The sequence below is a fragment of the Leptonychotes weddellii genome, chromosome 15, assembly GCF_054177405.1.
Source record: "Leptonychotes weddellii isolate Sample4059 chromosome 15, ASM5417740v2, whole genome shotgun sequence".
In the NCBI taxonomy this organism is placed as follows: domain Eukaryota; kingdom Metazoa; phylum Chordata; class Mammalia; order Carnivora; family Phocidae; genus Leptonychotes; species Leptonychotes weddellii.
Window position 1 is genome coordinate 22321872 of NC_138383.1, and position 20057 is coordinate 22341928.

Below are 20057 nucleotides of genomic sequence, written 5' to 3' on the forward strand. Positions count from 1 at the left end.
CGGGGCCACCCAGGGCTCTCAAACCCATACAGAACGGGGAAAGGAGGTGGGCGCTCACCATTAAGTGAAACTGGGAATTCTTTGGAGCTACAGCTTCTGGAGAATGGTTTTACCTCTTTCCGCGACGTGAACAACTAACTTACTTGCTGTTCGCTAAGCGCAAGGACAATGTCTCCTCTACCAGAAACAAACTTACTGATGATGGACGCTACCCTTTAGTTCCTTTTATAAGCCCCCATTCCCACCACTTTGTGATGCAGGATGGCTTTTAAGATACAAGTTCTTGTGCAAAATATCCCTTCCCAACTTTGAGTTTATATAATAAACAGAAATGTCCTTTAGCCAATTAGGCAACGAAGGGGTTAAACCTCAGCCACCTGATGGATTCTGGGGGTTTCCTTCCTCGACTTCAGAAATTAAAACGACCGGGAAGGGAAATTTTGCCCAAGGTAAAGATGAGAACTGCTAACTTCAATTGTCAGGCTTCAGCCCCAAACAAGAATGGCTGCGCACGTCCACAAAAGGTGCCAATCCCCTAACTAAAAATGGCTGGCCCGGATTTCTACTACTGTGCTACTTTCTGCCCAATTCCAAAATGGCGCTCACTAGCCTCACCAGGAGGAGCGAACCTCCCAGCACCCTCTCGGGCCCTCAACGTCAGGTGACGCGAGCCCCAGCCGGAAGTGAAGGAAAAAGCGCCTCAGCCCGCGGCGCCTGCGCAGAAGAGTCTAGACGCTGTGAAGCAGGAGGCACTTGGGATCGTCCGCAGGATTGGGACTGCTACAGAGGCCGCCACGGAGCCCGCCGGAGCCACCGTTCCTACTGCTGCTGCCGCCGCTGCCCGAATCGGAACTGTCGGGCTGCAGCCGCCGGCAATGCCGCGAAGGAAGGTGAGAGGAACGGGACAGAAGGGATGGCGGGTGTCTAAGGACAGTTGATTGAGCAACGTGACGCAGTTGGCCACGCCTCACAGTGGTTGGGTTCCAACTTCCCGCTCCCCCGAACCTAGCTCAGCGACCTTCTCTTCTGTCCATACCCAACAGAAAAATGCGGGCCCGATCCTGGCCTCGGCCTGTGCTTGCAACTATTCCCGCCCTCTGCTTGCCTGGCTCGGAGGCGTTCTTCTCGTTAATTGGTTGCTGAAACGCCTAGAAGCATATTGATTGGCTGGTGGCACCGCCCATTTGGGTCCAACGGTCACCTCCCCGCGTGCGGGGGCTGTGTCGGGGCCCGGCCCTACCGCTCTCCGACTGGCTGTGGAGAACGATCCCTCCTCTCTTGATTGGCTAGGCTTGGCAGTCTGTCCCGTGGGGGCGCGGTGTAGCAGTAGCGCCATTGGGTGGCACGAATCCCCGCCCTTCCGGCCGGTGATGCTGATAGGTGCATAGGCGGGGTTTTGGAGCATCCTTCCTTTCGAGGCGGGGGGCACAACAAAGCAGAGGACTGGGTGGTAAGGAACCAGCGCCCACTCCCTAGGGATCCCACTCAGGCCTGTTGCATCTAAGCAGTAATTTTTCCTTATTTGCCCAGTTGGACAGCGGCCAGAAAATGCAGTTCGTAAAGGCAAAAACTTTCCAGAGTTAGATGGGATTTATAAGGTCACCGAGGGATACCCCCATCCATTTTCTTTGCAGCTGAACAAACAGAGACCTAATGGAATGCCCCAAGCCACTCCCATTAGGCAATAGCGGAGCCAGGACTACAGAACAAATCTAATTAAATTCAACCCATGTTTATTGACTACTTGCTACTGTGCTAGTTGCTGGGGACTCACGAATTAATTAGACATGATCCCTGGCTTAAGGAGATCACAGTCTGATGGGGAAAACAGACATATAAATAACTGTAGAAGGAGCTAGTAAATTCTCTACTTGGGGGTATATAACAAGTATTGTGGGAGGGAAGTGAGGGAGCAGTTAAGTCGCCTGTGGAGTAAGATGGGAAGTGGATGGTGCAAGCCAGAGAGAAGAGCTGAATTTCAGGGTCAAACCAGGAGGGGATGGTCAGGGGATTCAAGTATCTGGGTAATTGGACTAGACGACCTTTAAGACTCCCCCTTCATCCCATGGATTTTCTGGAGCCTCTGCTCATTTCTGGGCAGATTACCCTTGAAATATTTGGAAAGCTGCATGGTATTCTTGCTCATTTCTGCAGAAATCTTTCTTTTCATGGAGGTTTTCAAACATCTGTACCTTTTATTTCCTCCTAAAAATGGCCTACACTCTTAGGTGGTATTATGTTAAGGCTCACCACATGCTGGAATAGTATTGGTGCCTTGGAATAGGTCCACAGGCCCCTTTCTGCAATTCCCAAATACAAAGAGCTTTTGAAAATATGTTTTTAGTAACATTTGGTTGGCAAAACCTGTCTTAAAATATGCTGAGGCTACTTAAAGTTTTTGTGTGTCTCGTTGGGTGTGATTGTTTATATATTCTGCTGTAGAAATATTAACGTGTTTGATGATGGGGTGTTGCTTACAGGATATATGCAAAGTATTCCCTTTCCAAAAAGCCAAAAAGTTATGAATTTCAAACACAACTGGCCCTAAGGGTTTTGAATAAAAAACAGGGGGCTTGTAGCTTGAAGTTTTATATGGTTTTCTAAGCAAATACTCTTCCCCTTTCTGTCTTAGTAAAGGGTGTAGTGTTAATGTTCAGCTGTTAAAAGTTATCTGTATGACTAATCATGCTTCAGGAAGATAATAATTGACAAATAATTATTAATTGAAGAGATGATAAAATCTCTGTTCTTGAATATCTACAAGTCTTCATGTGCAAGCTACTTTTTTTTTTTTTTAAGCACTTTTGGTATTCATGTGGAGAAACTTCATAGGTAGATAACATAAGAAAGAAGAATTTTAGTCTTTTTCTTTACGTTCTCTTGGGATCAGAGTTGTGGATCATGATATTTTGAATTAGTATATGGTTTAAAAAAACGTGATGGCCTTTCGTGGAGACTTTGAACAAAAGCTACTCTAAAGGTAAAAGGAGACTAGCACTGATATTTTTCTCATCACCATGGACTTCAAGTACATAGCATTGTGGCCAGACAATTTTGAATTGGGTACTTTTATTTCCAGTTTGTAGTACTGACTGATAAATGGGTTTGTTTCAGAAGTAGTGTTAATGAAGTAAGAAATAATTCATTCATTCATTTATAAAGGTGCATTATTTGTAGGTTGTTCCGTTTAAATGCTTTGAGTAAAGGGAATTTGGCGGTGGAATCCTTCTTTAGTGTTTTCAGGATCATGGTTCACTTTATTTCCAGTGTTAACACAAACCCACAGAGTAAATGCTTCTGTGCTAATGTCTGGATCTATGGTGTTACAGAGGAATGCAGGCAGTAGTTCAGATGGAACCGAAGATTCCGATTTTTCTACAGATCTCGAGCACACAGACAGTTCAGAGAGTGATGGTACATCCCGGCGATCTGCCCGAGTTACTCGCTCTTCAGCCCGGCTGAGCCAGAGTTCCCAAGGTATAAGAATTCATTCTTCCTGACCACGCCTCACTGCCTACCCACTGGTCATGTTATTGTGTTAATATGGAAACTGGTCCCTTGGCTTGGTGTAGGTGACAGAATCTGGTAAAATGCAGAGTGAATGACTGCAGAAGTATCGAGTCTTAATGGTTCTGTTGGGAGTGTTGTCCAATTTGGAGACCCAAAGGAACTATGTCTGATATAATGGCTGTGTGACACATGGATGTCTTAAGTCGTTTAACTTTTTTTTAGACTACCTTTTTCCATCAGTAAGATGGAAATGCCATCTCTTTACCTTCTGTTAGAATGGTTTAGACTTAGGGACTTAGAAGAGTCTCTTGACCTTGTTTTTGGAGGAGGTTCAGTACTTCTCAGTACTTCTAAAACTTGTACTTAATTCTGTTATGTACTCAGACACAATTAGTGAATATAAATAGTTGCACCCAACTGTCAGTTGTAAATACCTAGAATTTTGCTTTGGTAGTAAAGAATGGAGAATCTCTGTGTTGGAAGGTAGTTTGAAGGTTCTCTTCTGCAATTAGCCATCTTGGCTTAGATTTGGAGGGTACCCCTGATCCCTCCTGGTTCTGCTCTGGGATTCCCTGGGGAGGAAAGAAGGTTGCAGTTAATGCAAAAAGCTGATAATCAATAGGTGATAACAGATTAAGAGGGAAAAATTTGTAATATGCTTTGAGCACTTAAATAGTGCCAATTTGGTTACTACTTCATGAGCACATTGCAAAATGAGAGAAAAACAATTTTTCAAGCAAGAAAATGGGAACATTCTCAACAACTGTTCTATATTTTATTTTTTAAAGATTCTATTTTATTTACTTTGACAGCGAGAGACAGCAAGAGAGGGAACACAAGCAGGGGCAGTGAGAGAGGGAGAAGCAGGCTTCCTGCTGAGCAGGGAACCCAATGTGGGGTTCTATCCCAGGACCCTGGGATCATGACCCGAGCCGAAGACAGACGCTTAACGACTGAGCCACCCAGTCACCCCTATTTTATTTTTGAATTTAACATTTCAGCTGAAATGGTGCTGTTGTCTCTTGAGTCTCAGTTTGTGTTTATTTTTTTTAGCACAGTGGGAATATTGATAAACGACTGCTGTAATTCAGATACTGTGCTGTGTACTGGAACGCCATGATAGAAAAATCATAGTTCCTGCCCTTAAGGTGCTCACAGTTCAGTGCAAGATGTGTCAGTCGATCATGGTCATGGATTGTGGTAAGGGCTCTGAGAGGTTTGCATAGTGTATTTTGGAAGCTCAGAGAAGGGGCCGGCAACTTGGGGCAGGTCTCCAAGGTGGAATTCCTAAAGGATCTAGTAGGAATTTATAAGTTGAAAGATGGGAAAATGTTAATTTAGGCAGAGGGAACAATATATGCAAAGGAAGGGGCATAATATTCTTACAAAGTGTAATTGGTCATGCCCCGGACACCTGAAAGTTGTAAATATTCAAAACAGCTAGGAAATACCTGGGCCCTGGGTCTCTTCCTAGTTGTTATACTTCATAACTGGGGAGTTGCACAATTCCTAGGGGCATTGTTCACAGTGTAGTCTATGTAAGGTAGCCTTCTCAAAAGCAAAATGTAGACTGTGTTTTGAATTGAGCCTTCTGGAGGTATGCAAGCCGATAACCTAGCTGTGTGCTAATTTTTTTTTTTACCCAAAAGTTTGAGAATTTCACTTTTCTTCTTTGGAGAACCTGTGAGATTTACATACCACCTTAAGATCTTTTGTTGTTTAAAAAATGCTTGTTTTCAGCTTTGCATCTTTTTCTAGTTCTTTTTTAAGTGTCATCAAATTAGAGATGTCACAAGGCTGACAGGTGTTTCAGAATAGGTTTTGTTATCTAAAAAAATTCCAGAAGCTGTGTTCTTGCCTCACTCTTCATAAATCTATTATTTTGCTTCAGAGTATCAGAGATCCCTAAAGAAAGGAAATATTTGTATATTGTTATACCTTTAATATTAGAATATCTGTTTTATGGTGGGTTGGACTAAGGGAAGAAAGGGAGGATGCAGCTAATATTTAGAAAGCACTAGATCTAGGTACCAGGGATCACGTTAAATGAAGTTTATATGAAGTATTTCACTTACTTCTCACAGCAAACGTGTGAGGAATGTGCAACTAGTATTTTACCTTTTTTTATAGAGCAGGGAAAAGGCTTGAAGAGATGAACTTGCCCAAGATGCTATAGCTAGTTGGTATGGTGGAGTGGAATGGAATGGGAGTCAGTCTTGATTCCAGAAGCTAAACTATTCTATACTATATTGCACCTCTATATCTGATCTAGGCTCTTTAGCTTATATTTTATTTAATAAAATAGATATTTTAACTATTTGTCGGATTTTGTGAAGTATGAAGAGGAGGGCATACGTGCTAATAAATCATATGGATAAGAAATAAAACAAATTTCCTTCTTTTCTCTTTAATTATTTTATTATCTTTTAATATTGGGGATCAGATTCCAGTCCTGTTCGAAATTTGCAATCTTTTGGCACTGAGGAGCCTGCTTATTCTACCAGAAGAGTGACCCGTAGTCAGCAGCAGCCTACCCCAGTGACTCCAAAAAAATACCCCCTTCGGCAGACTCGTTCGTCTGGCTCAGAAACTGAGCAAGTGGTTGACTTTTCAGATAGAGGTGAGTGAGTTTTGGGATCGTTTGGTCAATTACAGAGAGGACCTGGTCAATTTCCTCTTAAGGAAGGCTTGGGCCCACTGCAGATAGATGCCCAATACTGACAAAATTCAGCTAGGTAAATGCTGTTTGTCTGATTCCTTTCTTGAATGGCTTGCTGAGCAGTTTTGCACTGGAGTACTCTTAAAGTCTAGAGTAACAAGTATATTAGATTGAACCCATAATAGGCAAAAGGGACTGGAGCCCTTTTACCCATAGATGAAGAAGGCTTGAACCAGATTTTCCTATAGTTACGCTTTTCAGTCCACTTACCTCTGAATTTCTGAGGAGGAGTGACCTTTGGTAATGGGCGTGGTGAGCTGTTGAGATTGTGATTGACCAGCCCAAATCAGATGCCTTAGAGCACAGGTTGCAGACTGGGGAGCATCTAGCCTGCCAACATGCTCTGTTGGTTTGCTTGCACATATTTACCCTTTTTTAAAAAAATTAAAAAAAAATTTTTAAAGATTTATTTACTTATTTCATGGGGTGGGGGGAGCAGAGGGGGAGGGAGAGGGACAAGCAGATTCATGGCGCTCGATCTCAGGACTCCTGAGATCACAACCTGAGCTGAAACCAAGGGTTGGACGCTTAACCGACTGTGCCCCTCAGGTACCCCAGTGTTTGCATTTTTATTTTTTATTTTATTTTATTTTTTGTTAAAGATTTTATTTATTTATTTGACAGAGAGAGAGACAGCGAGAGAGGGAACACAAGCAGGGGGAGTGGGGGAGGGAGAAGCAGGCTTCCCGCTGAGCAGGGAGCCCAATGTGGGGCTCGATCCAGGACCCTGGGACCATGACCCGAGCTGAAGGCAGACACTTAACAACTGAGCCACCCAGGTGCCCCAGTGTTTATTTACATTTTTAAAAGTTTGTTGCCAGCATTTGAAAATACAGAATTTGATAAAAAAACAAAAACAAAAACCTGGGTTACTAGTTTCTTTTAAAAACTGGAAAGCTCTGGGAACATGAGGTGACCATTCACTCACAGTATTGATTGGAACGGAATAGCAGTTGTCTTCTTGAGGTGGACAGTTGCTCTCGATTTGGCCTTGTTCAGCCCTTTTAGGCATTTAGCTTACAGCCCATGATTTACAGTCTGGATTGTTAGATTACTAACAAGCTAGCTTGAGAGTCAAGTTCATTCACACTCTCACACCAAGTCTGTCATCCAGAAGGACACCCATTTTCATTTCCATCCTGTGTGTCTCCTGGAAGGAGAGCTGGATGGTCGTTTTATTTTACTTTCTTTTCTTTTTTTTTTTTTTTTAAAGATTTTATTTATTTATTTGAGAGAGAGAGAATGAGAGAGAGCACATGAGAAGGGGGAGGGTCAGAGGGAGAAGCAGACTCCCCGCCGAGCAGGGAGCCCCATGCGGGACTCGATCCAGGGACTCCAGGATCATGACCTGAGCCGAAGGCAGTCGCCTAACCAACTGAGCCACCCAGGCGCCCTTATTTTACTTTATTTTCAAAGAATTTATTTATTTATTTGAGGGGGGGCAGAGAGAGAGACCACACAAGTGGGGGGAGGGGCAGAGGGAGAGGGAAAAGCAGACTTCCCACTGAACAGGGAGCCCGATGTGGGGCTCAATCCTAGGACCCTGGGATCATGACCTGAGCCAAAGGCAGACACTTAACCAATTGAGCCACCCAGGCACCCCATGGATGGTCATTTTAAAGAAAAATTTACTTCCGTCCAGTTTTGATTACCCATGATGGGGGCCTTATGAGAAACACAGGTAAGTGAAATGTATTAGGGTAAACCCGAAACTGAATTTTACTTAGAATGTAAAGTTGCACAAAGGAATGATGTTAGTTTCTCTTCATTTTCCTTACAGCTTTATAGCAGATAAGTGGTTAAAAGTCACTAGTTAAATGATAGAGGATCTGGGAAGCCCATAAACTCTTCTGAATAGTAAAACTCTAAATAAATGAACCCCATTCATGAGCTCTACCAATTGCTTTTGCTTTAGAAACTAAAAATACAGCTGATCATGATGAGTCTCCACCTCGAACTCCAACTGGAAATGCCCCTTCTTCTGAGTCTGACATAGACATCTCCAGCCCCAACGTGTCTCATGATGAGAGCATTGCCAAGGACATGTCCCTGAAGGACTCGGGCAGTGATCTCTCTCATCGCCCCAAGCGCCGTCGCTTCCATGAAAGCTACAATTTCAATATGAAATGTCCTACTCCAGGCTGTAACTCTCTAGGTGAGTGTGACCGGCTCCATGACACCTGTGTTCTGTGGTTCTCACCCTCTGGAATTAGGATCATGAAGAAATGTTTTGTGTTCTCTTGTGATCTGGCTTCTTAGGTTCTTCAGTGGTGCTCAGAGTATCACCAAGTTGCCCACTCAAGTAGAGAGTATTTTTGCTTTCTTGGCCTGTTGTCCATAATAATAGATCTGGTTGCAAGGACATTAAATGTGATGCACTGATCAGTTTATTGAGAGCTTCTCCCTGTGAAAAATTTCCTCCTTTTTCCTTCAGAAACAAAACAAAAGACCAGTTACCTCCAAATGGCTCATTGTAAGGTGCATAGTTGGAACTTAATGAGGAGTGTATGCTAATGCAGAATACTGGTTGTATGGCCAGAGCTGTTAAGGAAATGAGAAAAACAAGATTTCTTATCGCACGGCTGTGAAACTAAAAGGGCACAGATGAGATGCTGGACTTCTGTGACTTCAGTGGTTTTAGGTTTTGTGTACTTAATAAGTATAAACCAGACAAGTATTTCTTCTCAGATAAATGAATATCTCAATGTTTTCTTATGACCTTTAGCCCTTACTGACAGATTATTATAATGGTTTAAACCTTATGATTGCTCCTTAAGGCGAGCTTCAGTGCAAATGTCGCGCTTAAGCTTTTGTTTAGAGTTGGAAGACACTGATTGAGATTACAGGCTTTTCTCCACTGGGTCTACTTCTCAAATTTGTAAACTTTTCAACGTGGCCATCAGGTTCAGAAAATATGTTCAACAAAATAACATCATTAATTTTTTTTTTAAATAATTTTGGTATAAAAGTATTCTGTGCTTGTGAAAACTTAAAACCCTATAAGAGCCTTGAAATGCATAAGTAAAAGTTTTCCTTCACTCATATCCCTGGGTATAAAACTATTCTTGGTAGTTTTTTAATGGATGATTCTAGTAAGTTTGTATGTACATGCGCGCACACACACACGTGTATATACATATATTTCTATTTTGTTATTCACAAAAGGGAAAATATAATAGTTGGCATCTTGGATATTTTACATTACTTAGGGTTCCATCTGTTTAAAGAATACAGAAAATTCCATTATATTGATAGTTTATAAATTTTTTAAATTGTCCAGTATGGATTGACCTTTAGATTATTTCTCATTTTATTTATTTTGAATTATACTGTAGTGGATAGCCTTGTATATATGTATTTTGGTATCTTCCTAGAAAACCTGTAGGACTAAATTTATAGCAGTAGAATTGCTAGATCAATAGACTAGCCATCCTTTTTAACACTTTTGATATAGACACATTAGATTGGTCTTAGTTTATATATTCTAGAATAAGACATGACTTGAATAATTTACCCAGAAGTTATAGATGCATAATATTTTAGAAAGAAATATTTATAGAAGTATTTTTAAGAAATACTAAGAAGGCTTTCTGTAGTATTGATGCTTTACATTTTATATATGGTGTTTGATCACTGAAGGTAATTTTTTCTGTGCAAGATAAATTGAATGGACCTCTAAAATCATATTTTTAATAATACAGTCCTGGAGAAATGGCAGCCTGCATATCATATATTAATTCCTCTCTCCCCCCAGTACTTGGATTAGTTTCATCCCTTAAAGCTTACTCCATAAATCCTGTATGATTTTTTAAATGGCAATGTCTCCATTACCCAAAGGTCTTGTAAACCTTTTGGTTAAAGAGATGTATAAAAAGGAAGTAACATTCAGTTCCCTGTGTGTTTCCCAAAACCACGTGAAAAATGGAAAAGTGAAAGGTACCCCTTTAGATAAAATGAGCTTTCAGTATTGTTATTTACTAACGTCCCCTCGTAAGAGTGCCTTGTGCTGACTTCCTATATATTTTATTACAGTGTTAGATTAGTTTCAGGTGTACAATATAGTGATTCGGCAGTTCCATACATTACCTAGTGCTCATCAAGATAAGTGTACTCTTGATCCCCTTTATCTATTTCACCCCTTTCTCCCTTCCCCTCTTTGGCATCCACCAGTTTGTTCTCTTTATTTAAGAGTCTGGTTTTTTTTTCCTTTGCTTTTGTTTCTTACATTCCACATATGAATGAAATCATACGGTATTTGTCTTTCTCTGACTGACTTATTTCACTTAGCATAATACCCTCTAGGTCCATCCACATCATAAATGGCAAGATCTCATTCTTTTTTATGGCCGAGTGATATTCCATTGTATATATATATAGAACACATCTTTATCCATTTGTTTTTAGATAGACATTTGAGTTGCTTTTATATCTCGGCTATTGTAAATACTAACAGCCTATTTAAAAGTCTGATTACAGAAGCAGCCTAAATTTTATTTTATTTTATTTTTTTTTAAAGATTTTGTTTATTTGAGAGAGAAAGAATGAGAGAGAGCATGACATGTAGGAGGGTCAGAGGGAGAAGCAGACTCCCTGCTGAGCAGGGAGCCTGATGCAGGACTCAATCCCATCCCAGGACTCCATCCCAGGACTCCAGGATCATGACCTGAGCCGAAGGCAGTCACTTAACCAACTGAGCCACTCAGGCACCCAAGAAGCCTAAATTTTAAACAAAATCAGCCCCCCTCCAAAAAAATGAATATATTTAATCTGGTTCAAAATTATCAAAATACGCTTATTTGTAGATTTGAAGAGTCCATTTTCTTTATTTTCCATAAGTTTCTTTTGATTATTGAAGAAAGCTCAATTCAGATTGGGTAGCATTGCATAATAGAATGGAAGGAGCACTTAATATACATATAACTTGAAAATTTAGCATAGGAAAATTAAATTTCACTGGAAGGAAATGTTCATTTGTTTTGTTCCTTTATTATAAATGTATGGCTTATGATTTTTTTGGAATTTGAGAACTACATTATCAGAAGAACAGAAGGAACTACAGTTGATATTGAACATATACAAGTATGTTCAAAGATTGCCAGATCCATCCTGTGGAAGAAAAGAATTTATTGTGGGTACAAGTTATGGCCCTGACATCACTTACCTTTGGTGGATTCAATCTCTGATCAGATATATATTCCATAAAAATGATACAGCAAAATAACACGGTTGACATACAGAAAACTATCATTTTATGAGCTTAAATCTTTTATCTTGAGATTAAGTTTTTACCTCTTTTAACAGGACATCTTACAGGAAAACACGAGAGACATTTCTCCATCTCAGGATGCCCGCTCTATCATAACCTTTCAGCTGATGAATGCAAGGTAATTGTATTCATTACTTGACGTATACTTACCAAGTGAGCGCTTACTTAAGGTTTGCCAGGCACTTTGCTAAACACTGGGGATCCAGTGTGAACAAAATAGGCAAGGTCCTTTTTCTTACATTCTAGTGGAGGAAACAATAAAAATACAGTTGTTTTTTAAAAAAATAGTTAAACAGGTAAAAGAATTCTAGTAGGTAATGAATGCTTTGAAGGAAATTAATAGGGAGATTATGTATGGAATATTTGGAATATCATTGACTTCAATGACTGCCAGGGACCTTTTCCATTAGGAAATAATTCGCATAAATATGTGATCTCAATAGTTATGCATTAGGTTCTCTTCTCACAAATCTGTGAAGACATTTTGCTCTTTAAATTTTTTCATAATTATTTTCCTTTTTCTCTGTTTCCGTGGAATAGTTTTTGTTTTTGTTACTGTCAATCACACCTACTCTTGGCTAATTCTTGTTTTAAATTCTTGAGAAATATAGTCCTAAATAACCCTTGGGATTTGGGGGTAATGGATTTGGGAGAGCCTAAGATCCTATGTTATATGTTTCTGTGTGGGTTGCTGCTACCAAGGATGGAACTAATAATGGGGAAGCAAGAGTTGAAACATTCTTAATTAAATGGGTTGCGTGGGTAGTATTTGAACAGGTTATCCAAGCTCATTAGATCAAAGTATTAACTGTTGTTCTTGTGGCTGTTATTTTCTGACAATGCCGAGGTCACAGATTTATTCCTGTCTGAGCCAATTTCATCCTATGAAAAATTAGAATCCCTAGCCAACATTAGTTCTTTCTGATTCAGGAATTTGGTCTCTTATTCACAACTAGACCACACCATAGGAAATTTCTCTATGTGTTTAGTCTTTCATCAAAGTAGTATACTTTGAATGCTTACATGGATTTTAAGGTTGAAGACACTCTTATTTTTCTTCATTCCAAATTTTCTTGTATAAGGAAGGTCATTTCTTCTGCTCCTCCACGTAAGAGCGAGTGGTAGGTCTTCCCATTATCTTGCCATTCGCCTGAGACCAGATCAAAACAGGAAGAGCTTGGCCAACATCTGCATCAGATCACGGACAAGGCACTAGATATTTCTTTCTCTGAAAAGAACCATGATCTCTTTTTTTTTGAGAGTTGTCCTCTGCATCTTGTCTTTAAATATCATGATCTGATACTGTGGACGGTTTCACAGTGGAAGTCTTTCTGAGGTACAACTTGTTAAATTGTTGGCTTGTGGCAGTGTGAATAAGTGAAGCAATTTATTTTTAAAAAAGAAAAAGGGGACGCCTGGGTGGCTCAGTCGGTTAAGCGCCTGCCTTCCGTTCAGGTCATGATCCCGGGGTCCTGGGATCGAGTTCCGTATCGGGCTCCTTGCTCAGCGGGGAGCCTGCTTCTCGCTCTGCCTGCCACTCTCCCCACTTGTGCTCTCTCCCTCTCTCTCTCTGACATAGAAATAAATAAAATCTTAAAAAAAAAAAAAGAAAAGAAAAAGAATTCAGTTTGGGGAAGAAAATTCTGAAAAAAAGGAAAGCATTTCCTGAATCTTTCCTCTCTTGTGCTTTCTTCTTCGCAAGAGGAATGAGGCTCCACATAATCCATCTGTACTACTGGAACTTAGAGGATCCGGGGAATTTCTGAAAGATACATATTTTTATTCATTTAGAATCCCAAATGGAAAAATTAGACTAATTCCTGGCATTTATTGAAAGCGCTGTCATTTTTAACGTACTTGCATATACGTGATTACCCTTGAGTTTCCTGGTAAGCGTTTGCAATCAAGGATATTGCCATTTTTATTTGGTTACAGAATGTCATGACTGCATACATACAGGTACCTGGGGGTTCTCTGAATGAGATAAAAAGACTGCATTCAGTGAGCTAACTTTCTCATGGGGGGAGGCAAAACGCATACAGATGAGTAAGTAGAGAAGAATTTCACGCAGTGATAAATGCCGTGAGGAACAAAAAAAACTAAAGATACAGAATGGCTGTTTTGGGGGTGATGGCTGTTTTGGGGGTGATGGCTGTTTTGGGGGTGATGGCTGTTTTGGGGGTGATGGGTATGGCACTGCTTTTGCTCAGGTCGTTAAGGAAGACCTTTCAGAGGAGTTGGCATTTGACTTGAGTCATGGCTGAGGGCAAAGAGACAATTGTGTCCAGATCTAGGAGAAGAGATGTAGATGGAAGGCTGAGCAAGCACAAAGGCTGTGAGGTGGGGATCAACTGCTGGGTTGGAGGGGCCAGAAGTAGGCCAGTGTGGCTGGAGCATGATCGGAAATGAGGAAGGAGGATCCAGATCCTGAACGACCCGTAGGCCTTAGCACAAGGAGTGTGTCTTTATTGTGACGACGGTGGGAAACACTTGGAGGGCTGTAACAGAGGTGTAATATAATTTCATAAACGCTTTTTAAAAATCACAGCTTGTCGTGTGTGGAGAATGGACTGGTCGGGGCGGGAGTTGATGCAGGTCGACTAGTCAGAAGGCTGCTCCGAAGCTCAGGCAGTGGCTGGTGGCCCGGGCTAGTGCTGTATCTGTGGAGATAGTAAGAACTGATCGGGTTCAGGATATATTTTGGAAGGGAGCAGCCTGATAGACTTGCTGATGGATGTGATGTGAGAAAGAGAAGCAGCAAGGACGACCTCTAGGTTTTTGACCTGATGAGTTGGTTAGAAAGTGTTGCTATCTGTCGATAGAAGGAATGGTTGGGAGGAGCAGATTTGTGGGAAAATATCAGTCGTCCTGTTTGACCGTGCTGAGTTTTGTTGTGAAGTGGAACAGGAGGTTGCATAGGAGCCCTCACTTCCAGAAGGTGAAGCGGAAACTCTTGGAGAGCTGATGTGATTTGTCTTAAGATCACATAACTGCAGAGTTCAGTTTCCCCGTAGACTTGATCTCCAGCTATCCAGGCTTTTCTTTTGCACCTCTTCACCCTGTTCTTGCACTTCCTCACGGTTTCTTGTTTTTTACCCATTGTGCATTGCAAAGGGTCCAGGCTCAGAGTTATCAGACTTCATTAAAATCTTCGCCTTACCACCATGGAGCTGTGATGATTTCGCTTCTCTGATTCTCAGTTAATGGCTGAGAAAGCAGACCCTGAGGCCTGCCTTACCTGTTCTTGTAGAGATTTGTGATAATAAACACGAAGATCCTTTGAAAGTAAAAGCGCAACATAAATTCAAGGGATTACCATTGTATTCTTATGCTTTTAAGTAAACTTAGTCTTAGAAGCAGGAGGATTTATTGACGTTGTTGATGGTTGCAGGTGAGAGCACAGAGCCGGGATAAGCAGATAGAAGAGAGGATGCTGTCCCACAGGCAAGATGACAACAACAGGCATGCAACCAGGCACCAGGTACGGGCCTTGTTCAAGCTCCGGCCGCTCACAGCCTGAGAGCCAAGTCTTGGATCTCCTCTGCCCGGGATCGGGCGTTAGGTCTCTGTCTCTTGTTCCCCGTGGTATTTCTAAGTAACTCGTCTTAAGTCGTCTTTACTTGTACACTCAGAAGCATATTTGCTTTCCAGAGAATAAAATTTCATGAAACAAGCACTTCTGCCTCATAAATGAAGGAATCATGTTGTTTATGAAAATAATAGTTATCACACATAATCCTGATTATTTCAGAGATTACACTTGCTGCTCCATGCCCTCATGTCGCATCTCCATTTTAACCCTTTGTTACTTTCAAACCCCCTCACTGTGCTGGCATGTTTCCAAGGTCACCAGTGACTTGTGCTTATTAGCATTTGACACTTGTGGATGGTGTCATTTTTCTTCTACTTCTCTCTTGCCTTGGATTCCAAGATGCTGCTTTGCCCTAATCTTTCTGATTCTCTGAATATTCCTGCTTATTGATGACGCTTAATTCCTGTTCCTCCATGAATGCCTTTGGTCTTTGCTCTTGCTGTTTTTCTGGCTAACTCTGTGCCAAGAGATTGTGTTTATCCTTCAAGGCCTTGAACACTTCTCAGCTGTTGTAGGAATTCTTCCCAGACCTCCTACCATTGAGGAATTTCTTCCTTAGGTATTCTGTTGTAGTGTTCTCAGAATGCTGGTTTAGCCCTTGTCACATATATGTACACAGCTCATCATACGGATGTCTGTTTTTGTGGTTAGATTATAGGTGGGTAGCAGAGGAAGCCTGGTGAGGAGGAAAAAGTTTGGGTTTGGAGCCAAACAGATCTGGATTTGAATACTGTGATTCTGTGACGCTAGCTGTGTGGTCTTAGGCAGGTCCCTAAACTTTATTTCCTTGTTAATAACAAGGAGTGAATAATACCTGCCTGGTAGGGTAGTCGGCTAACAAAATGCCCATCCCCGGTGCTTGGCAGGTAATAAGCATGCCATAAATGGTAGCTGCTCTTGTTTTCATTGTCTGTGTGGGGTTCTCAGCTTACTCAGTTTAAAAGTTTTATTCATTCTTGTATCAGTGCTTGGAAAACAGTAAACATTCAAGAAATGCTTATTGAATTGAAATACCTTTATTTTATTCCTGTTGCTCTGGTGGAGACATCCCTCCTTAATCTATGTTCTGTTTGATCCCATATTAACTGACAGTAACATAGCGGTCTGGGAACCCAGTTTGGAATTTTAAACTTGCCATAGTACTCTCAGGATGGCTGTCACGCATCTGGCATGTTTTTCTTCCCTGCCCAGGTTGTGTTTTGTTTTGTGTTGTTACTTTCATTTTGAAACTGAATGACATCATGCATTTTCTAGCTAGCTTCTCAGTGTCCCTCTTCTTGCCTTTTAGGCACCAACAGAGAGGCAGCTGCGGTATAAGGAAAAGGTGGCTGAACTCAGGAAGAAAAGGAATTCTGGGCTGAGCAAAGAGCAGAAAGAGAAATATATGGTGAGAAAAAGTTAAATAATTAACACGAATTCTTGTGATTGCGTTTGATTGCTTTTGGTTTCTAAGCCCTGCTTTTCACATTTGCCATTTGGTATTCTCAAGTAGAAGGGCCCTTCTCTGGCCCTTAGAGTTTGCCATAATCCCCCTCAAACTGGGTTGTTAAGAGTGGAAACCAGGAGGCTTCGAAAAACAAAATACAATTAGAATTTAGATGAAAAAAAATTCACTCCTGTGGTTGTTTGTAAACCTCACTTTAGTTGTAAAGGGTTAAATTTAGTCACTCGAACAAATATCAGGATGTTGGAGATGCCTGTATAAGGGAAAGTATTCAAACTAAGTGGTGATCGGTGTATTTTAATGGGAAAACAAAATTCCTGAATGATAAAAACTATTAATTGGGTGATATATTCTATAAGAAGATTTTTTGGGTAGTATTTTAACTTTTTTTCTACTTTTAAAAATAATGCACATTTGTTTTTGTTTTTGTTTTTTTTTCAAGATTTTATTTGAGAGAGAGCAGGCGCTAGGGGAGTGGGAGAGGGAGAAGCAGACCACCCCCCCTCATCCCCCCCGCTGAGCAGGGAGCCCAATGATGCTGGGCTCTCTCCCAGGACCTGAGCCAAAGTCAGATGCTTAACTGACTAAGCCACCCAGGTGCCCCAAAAGTAATGCACATTTGTAGTAGGAAATACAGAACACATAAGAAAAGTATACAGAAATAAACATCAATCCTACTACCTAAAAAGTAGCCATGTTAGTATTTGGGGATATTTCTTCTTAGCCTTTTACATAATGCCTTATTTATGTAACTTGGATTTTACTGTAAGTACAGCTTTGGATTCTGTGTTTTCACTTAAATAACATGAACTATAATTTTCTCATTTCATAAAAAATTCTTCAAAAAATTTTTTGCATAAAATTTAACTTAAGATTTATTGTAAACATGATTTATAAGTATATGTGACTGATATTTATAAATGTGTTGAATGCTTCCTATTGAAAATACCAAAAATATTAGAGAAGAAAAATTCCAATAAAAATCACCCTCTGAGATAGGAACCCCCTCCTCCCAGTGCGTGTTTTGCTATGCGATCTCTCGGTCTTTTTCTTTCTTTCTTTTTTTTTTTTTAGTATTTATTTATTTGATAGCGGGAGACACAGCGAGAGAGGGAACACAAGCAGGGGAAGTGGGAGAGGGAGAAGCAGGCTTCCCGCTGAGCAGGGAGCCTGATGCGGGGCTCGATCCCAGCACCCTGGGATCATGACCCGGGCTGAAGGCAGACGCTTAATGACTGAGTCACCCAGGCACCCTCTCGGTCTTTGTCTGATGTGTATTTTTATTTTTTCATAGAGTTGGAATATTGGCTTATTTAGGCATTAGGTTATTTAATGTATGGCTTGTGGATACTTAGCACAGCTTCATTAAGGCAAAAATATGCCAAACCATGTATTTACTTTTTTGGTCATCCTCACTGCCTTGAAAATGATAATCTTTTTTTTTTAATTTTTTTTATTTTAAAGATTTTATTTATTTATTTGACAGAGAGAGAGATAGAGCAGGAACACCAGCGGGGGAGTGGGAGAGGGAGAAACAGGCTTCCCACGGAGCAGGGAGCCCGATGCGGGGCTCGATCCCAGGACCTTGGGATCATGACCTGGGATCCTGACCTGAGCCGAAGGCAGATGCTTAACGACTGAGCCACCCAGGTGCCCCTGAAAATGATAATCTTATGAATGAGATGGATATGGGCCAGCAGGAAACGGGTAGTGGGCGAATTTGTAGCTGAATTCCTACACCAGACTGTGGGGTTAGTAGAGGGGAGGGTTCTGGTAGTGGGCTGTCAGGTGCAAAGTTGTATGCTTCCCTCTGCCTTGTTCAATGTTTTTATCTACAAACTGGGTAGACGTGGGATGAGGAACATGATAGCATTTATTGAGTGCTTATGTGCTTAGGCACTAGGCATGGTTATGTTGTTCCCACCATCTTTATGACAACTCTTTGTGATGGATGGTGTATTACCTATTTCATAGATAAGAAAACAGAGGTTTTGAGAAGTAATTTGCCCAGAAATCATATGGGGGTAGAAAGAATGTCTGAAGTAAAAGCTGCTGAAATTTAGTTTATAAACATCTGCTTTCCAAAATTTGAGCTAGGTTATTTGGATCCAACTTTGCTGTTAAAAATGCTGGATAGGATATTTTTTTTAAGCTTAAAAAAATGTTTATGAAACTAGAAGAAATAACTTAATATTTAGAATCTGAATCTTAGATGACAGAGTCCAAATGCAAAAGATACCGGTCAGATGGGCCCAGAGGAACCTGAAGAAATTGTAATAGGGGTCAAGGTATTGGTGAATAGTTTTTTCATATGTTAATATATATGTGAATTCTATAATGTTCTCCCTGGGATGAGCCATCCACTCCACTTAACAACCATTATCTTCTATTCTATGGGTGGGAGGTGGAGTCTAGGACGGAGTGGGAAGGGCTAGAATCAGAGGTTTAAAAAGGGAAGTTTCCCTTGTGGCCTTTCTTTCCGGTGCCAGGGTACTTGTCATGACTGCCATGGTGAGATTTAATACTTATTGAGAACTGGCTTATTTTTATGCTGCTGATTTTCTATGAGTATTGTCTCTTTCTTCTTGCTTAATATTTAGTACAGTGGTTTTTAAAGGGGCCAGCCTGTGTTTCCCATGCACTGGGGCTGGAGATCTCAGGCGAGACTTTCAGGCCTTGGGCGGACAGTGTCTTGGGCCCAGCGACTGCAGGGATAGAATTTAGCAAGGACCACTTAGTGCAGATACCCCTTCTTCGTTGCAGCTTTTCCTTTCAGTCTAAAATCTCAGACTCTAAGTCTCAGAGATTTTGTGCTATTTGTTTTGCTTTGCTTTGAAATATGGGAGTATCCACCAAGGTTCCTTCCAGGTCTCAAGATTCTAGGAATTTGTAGTGCCTTTGGGTTTGTTATATTTTATTTATTTGTATTGTCATGCACATTTTCAGATGAAGAAATGGAGGCATAGAATTCTGACCCTCGAGGTGCTCATTTAGAGAGAGAAGAATGAAACTCCCTTTTGAAGGTGTAGGAGCATTTTCTTTCCAGATTCACTAGGGTGGATAATGGTTGTTTTTGGCATTAACCTGGTAATAGTGTGTCTTATGCTCAGTCCCCAGTGCCTAGTATAATGCCTGGCATACAGTAGGCACTAAATAAATAGCTTCTAGTTGTGCTTGGCCCTCTGGTTGGCATTGACTGAAATGAAATAGATGAAGTTCTTAGAAGCAGAAAGAATCACGCTCTGGTTATTTTCCTAGGAACATAGACAGACCTATGGGAACACTCGGGAACCTCTCTTGGAAAACCTGACTAGCGAGTATGACTTGGATCTTTTCCGAAGAGCACAAGCCCGGGCTTCAGAGGATTTGGTGAGTATTAAAACCTTCAAGCTTGTGGACCACTTGTGAAGGGCTTGTACAACTGCCAAGAAAAGTGATCAGCAATCAGTTGATGGGAAATAAATGTCCTTTGGTCCTTTGCTGCATGAATCTCTTTCCCCTCCCCCAGCTATCCTTTTCAGGATTA

General features: G+C 41.1%; 1 protein-coding gene across 2 annotated transcripts in view; it reads left to right on the plus strand.

Annotated features, from left to right (window-relative positions):
• The first annotated feature begins 701 nt into the window (after window positions 1-701).
• Window positions 702-20057, plus strand: part of KAT7 (lysine acetyltransferase 7) — a 31589-nt gene continuing 12233 nt past the window's right edge. The window contains exons 1-8 of one of the 2 annotated variants that reach the window (XM_006748537.3): window positions 702-890; window positions 3330-3477; window positions 5954-6130; window positions 8145-8384; window positions 11531-11613; window positions 14887-14976; window positions 16376-16474; window positions 19790-19900. In XM_006748537.3, coding sequence (XP_006748600.1) covers window positions 876-890; window positions 3330-3477; window positions 5954-6130; window positions 8145-8384; window positions 11531-11613; window positions 14887-14976; window positions 16376-16474; window positions 19790-19900 — 963 coding nt within the window. In that variant the 5' untranslated portion in view covers window positions 702-875. The remainder of the gene's footprint in view (window positions 891-3329; window positions 3478-5953; window positions 6131-8144; window positions 8385-11530; window positions 11614-14886; window positions 14977-16375; window positions 16475-19789; window positions 19901-20057) is intronic. The other variant, XM_006748539.3, reaches the window with a different exon arrangement.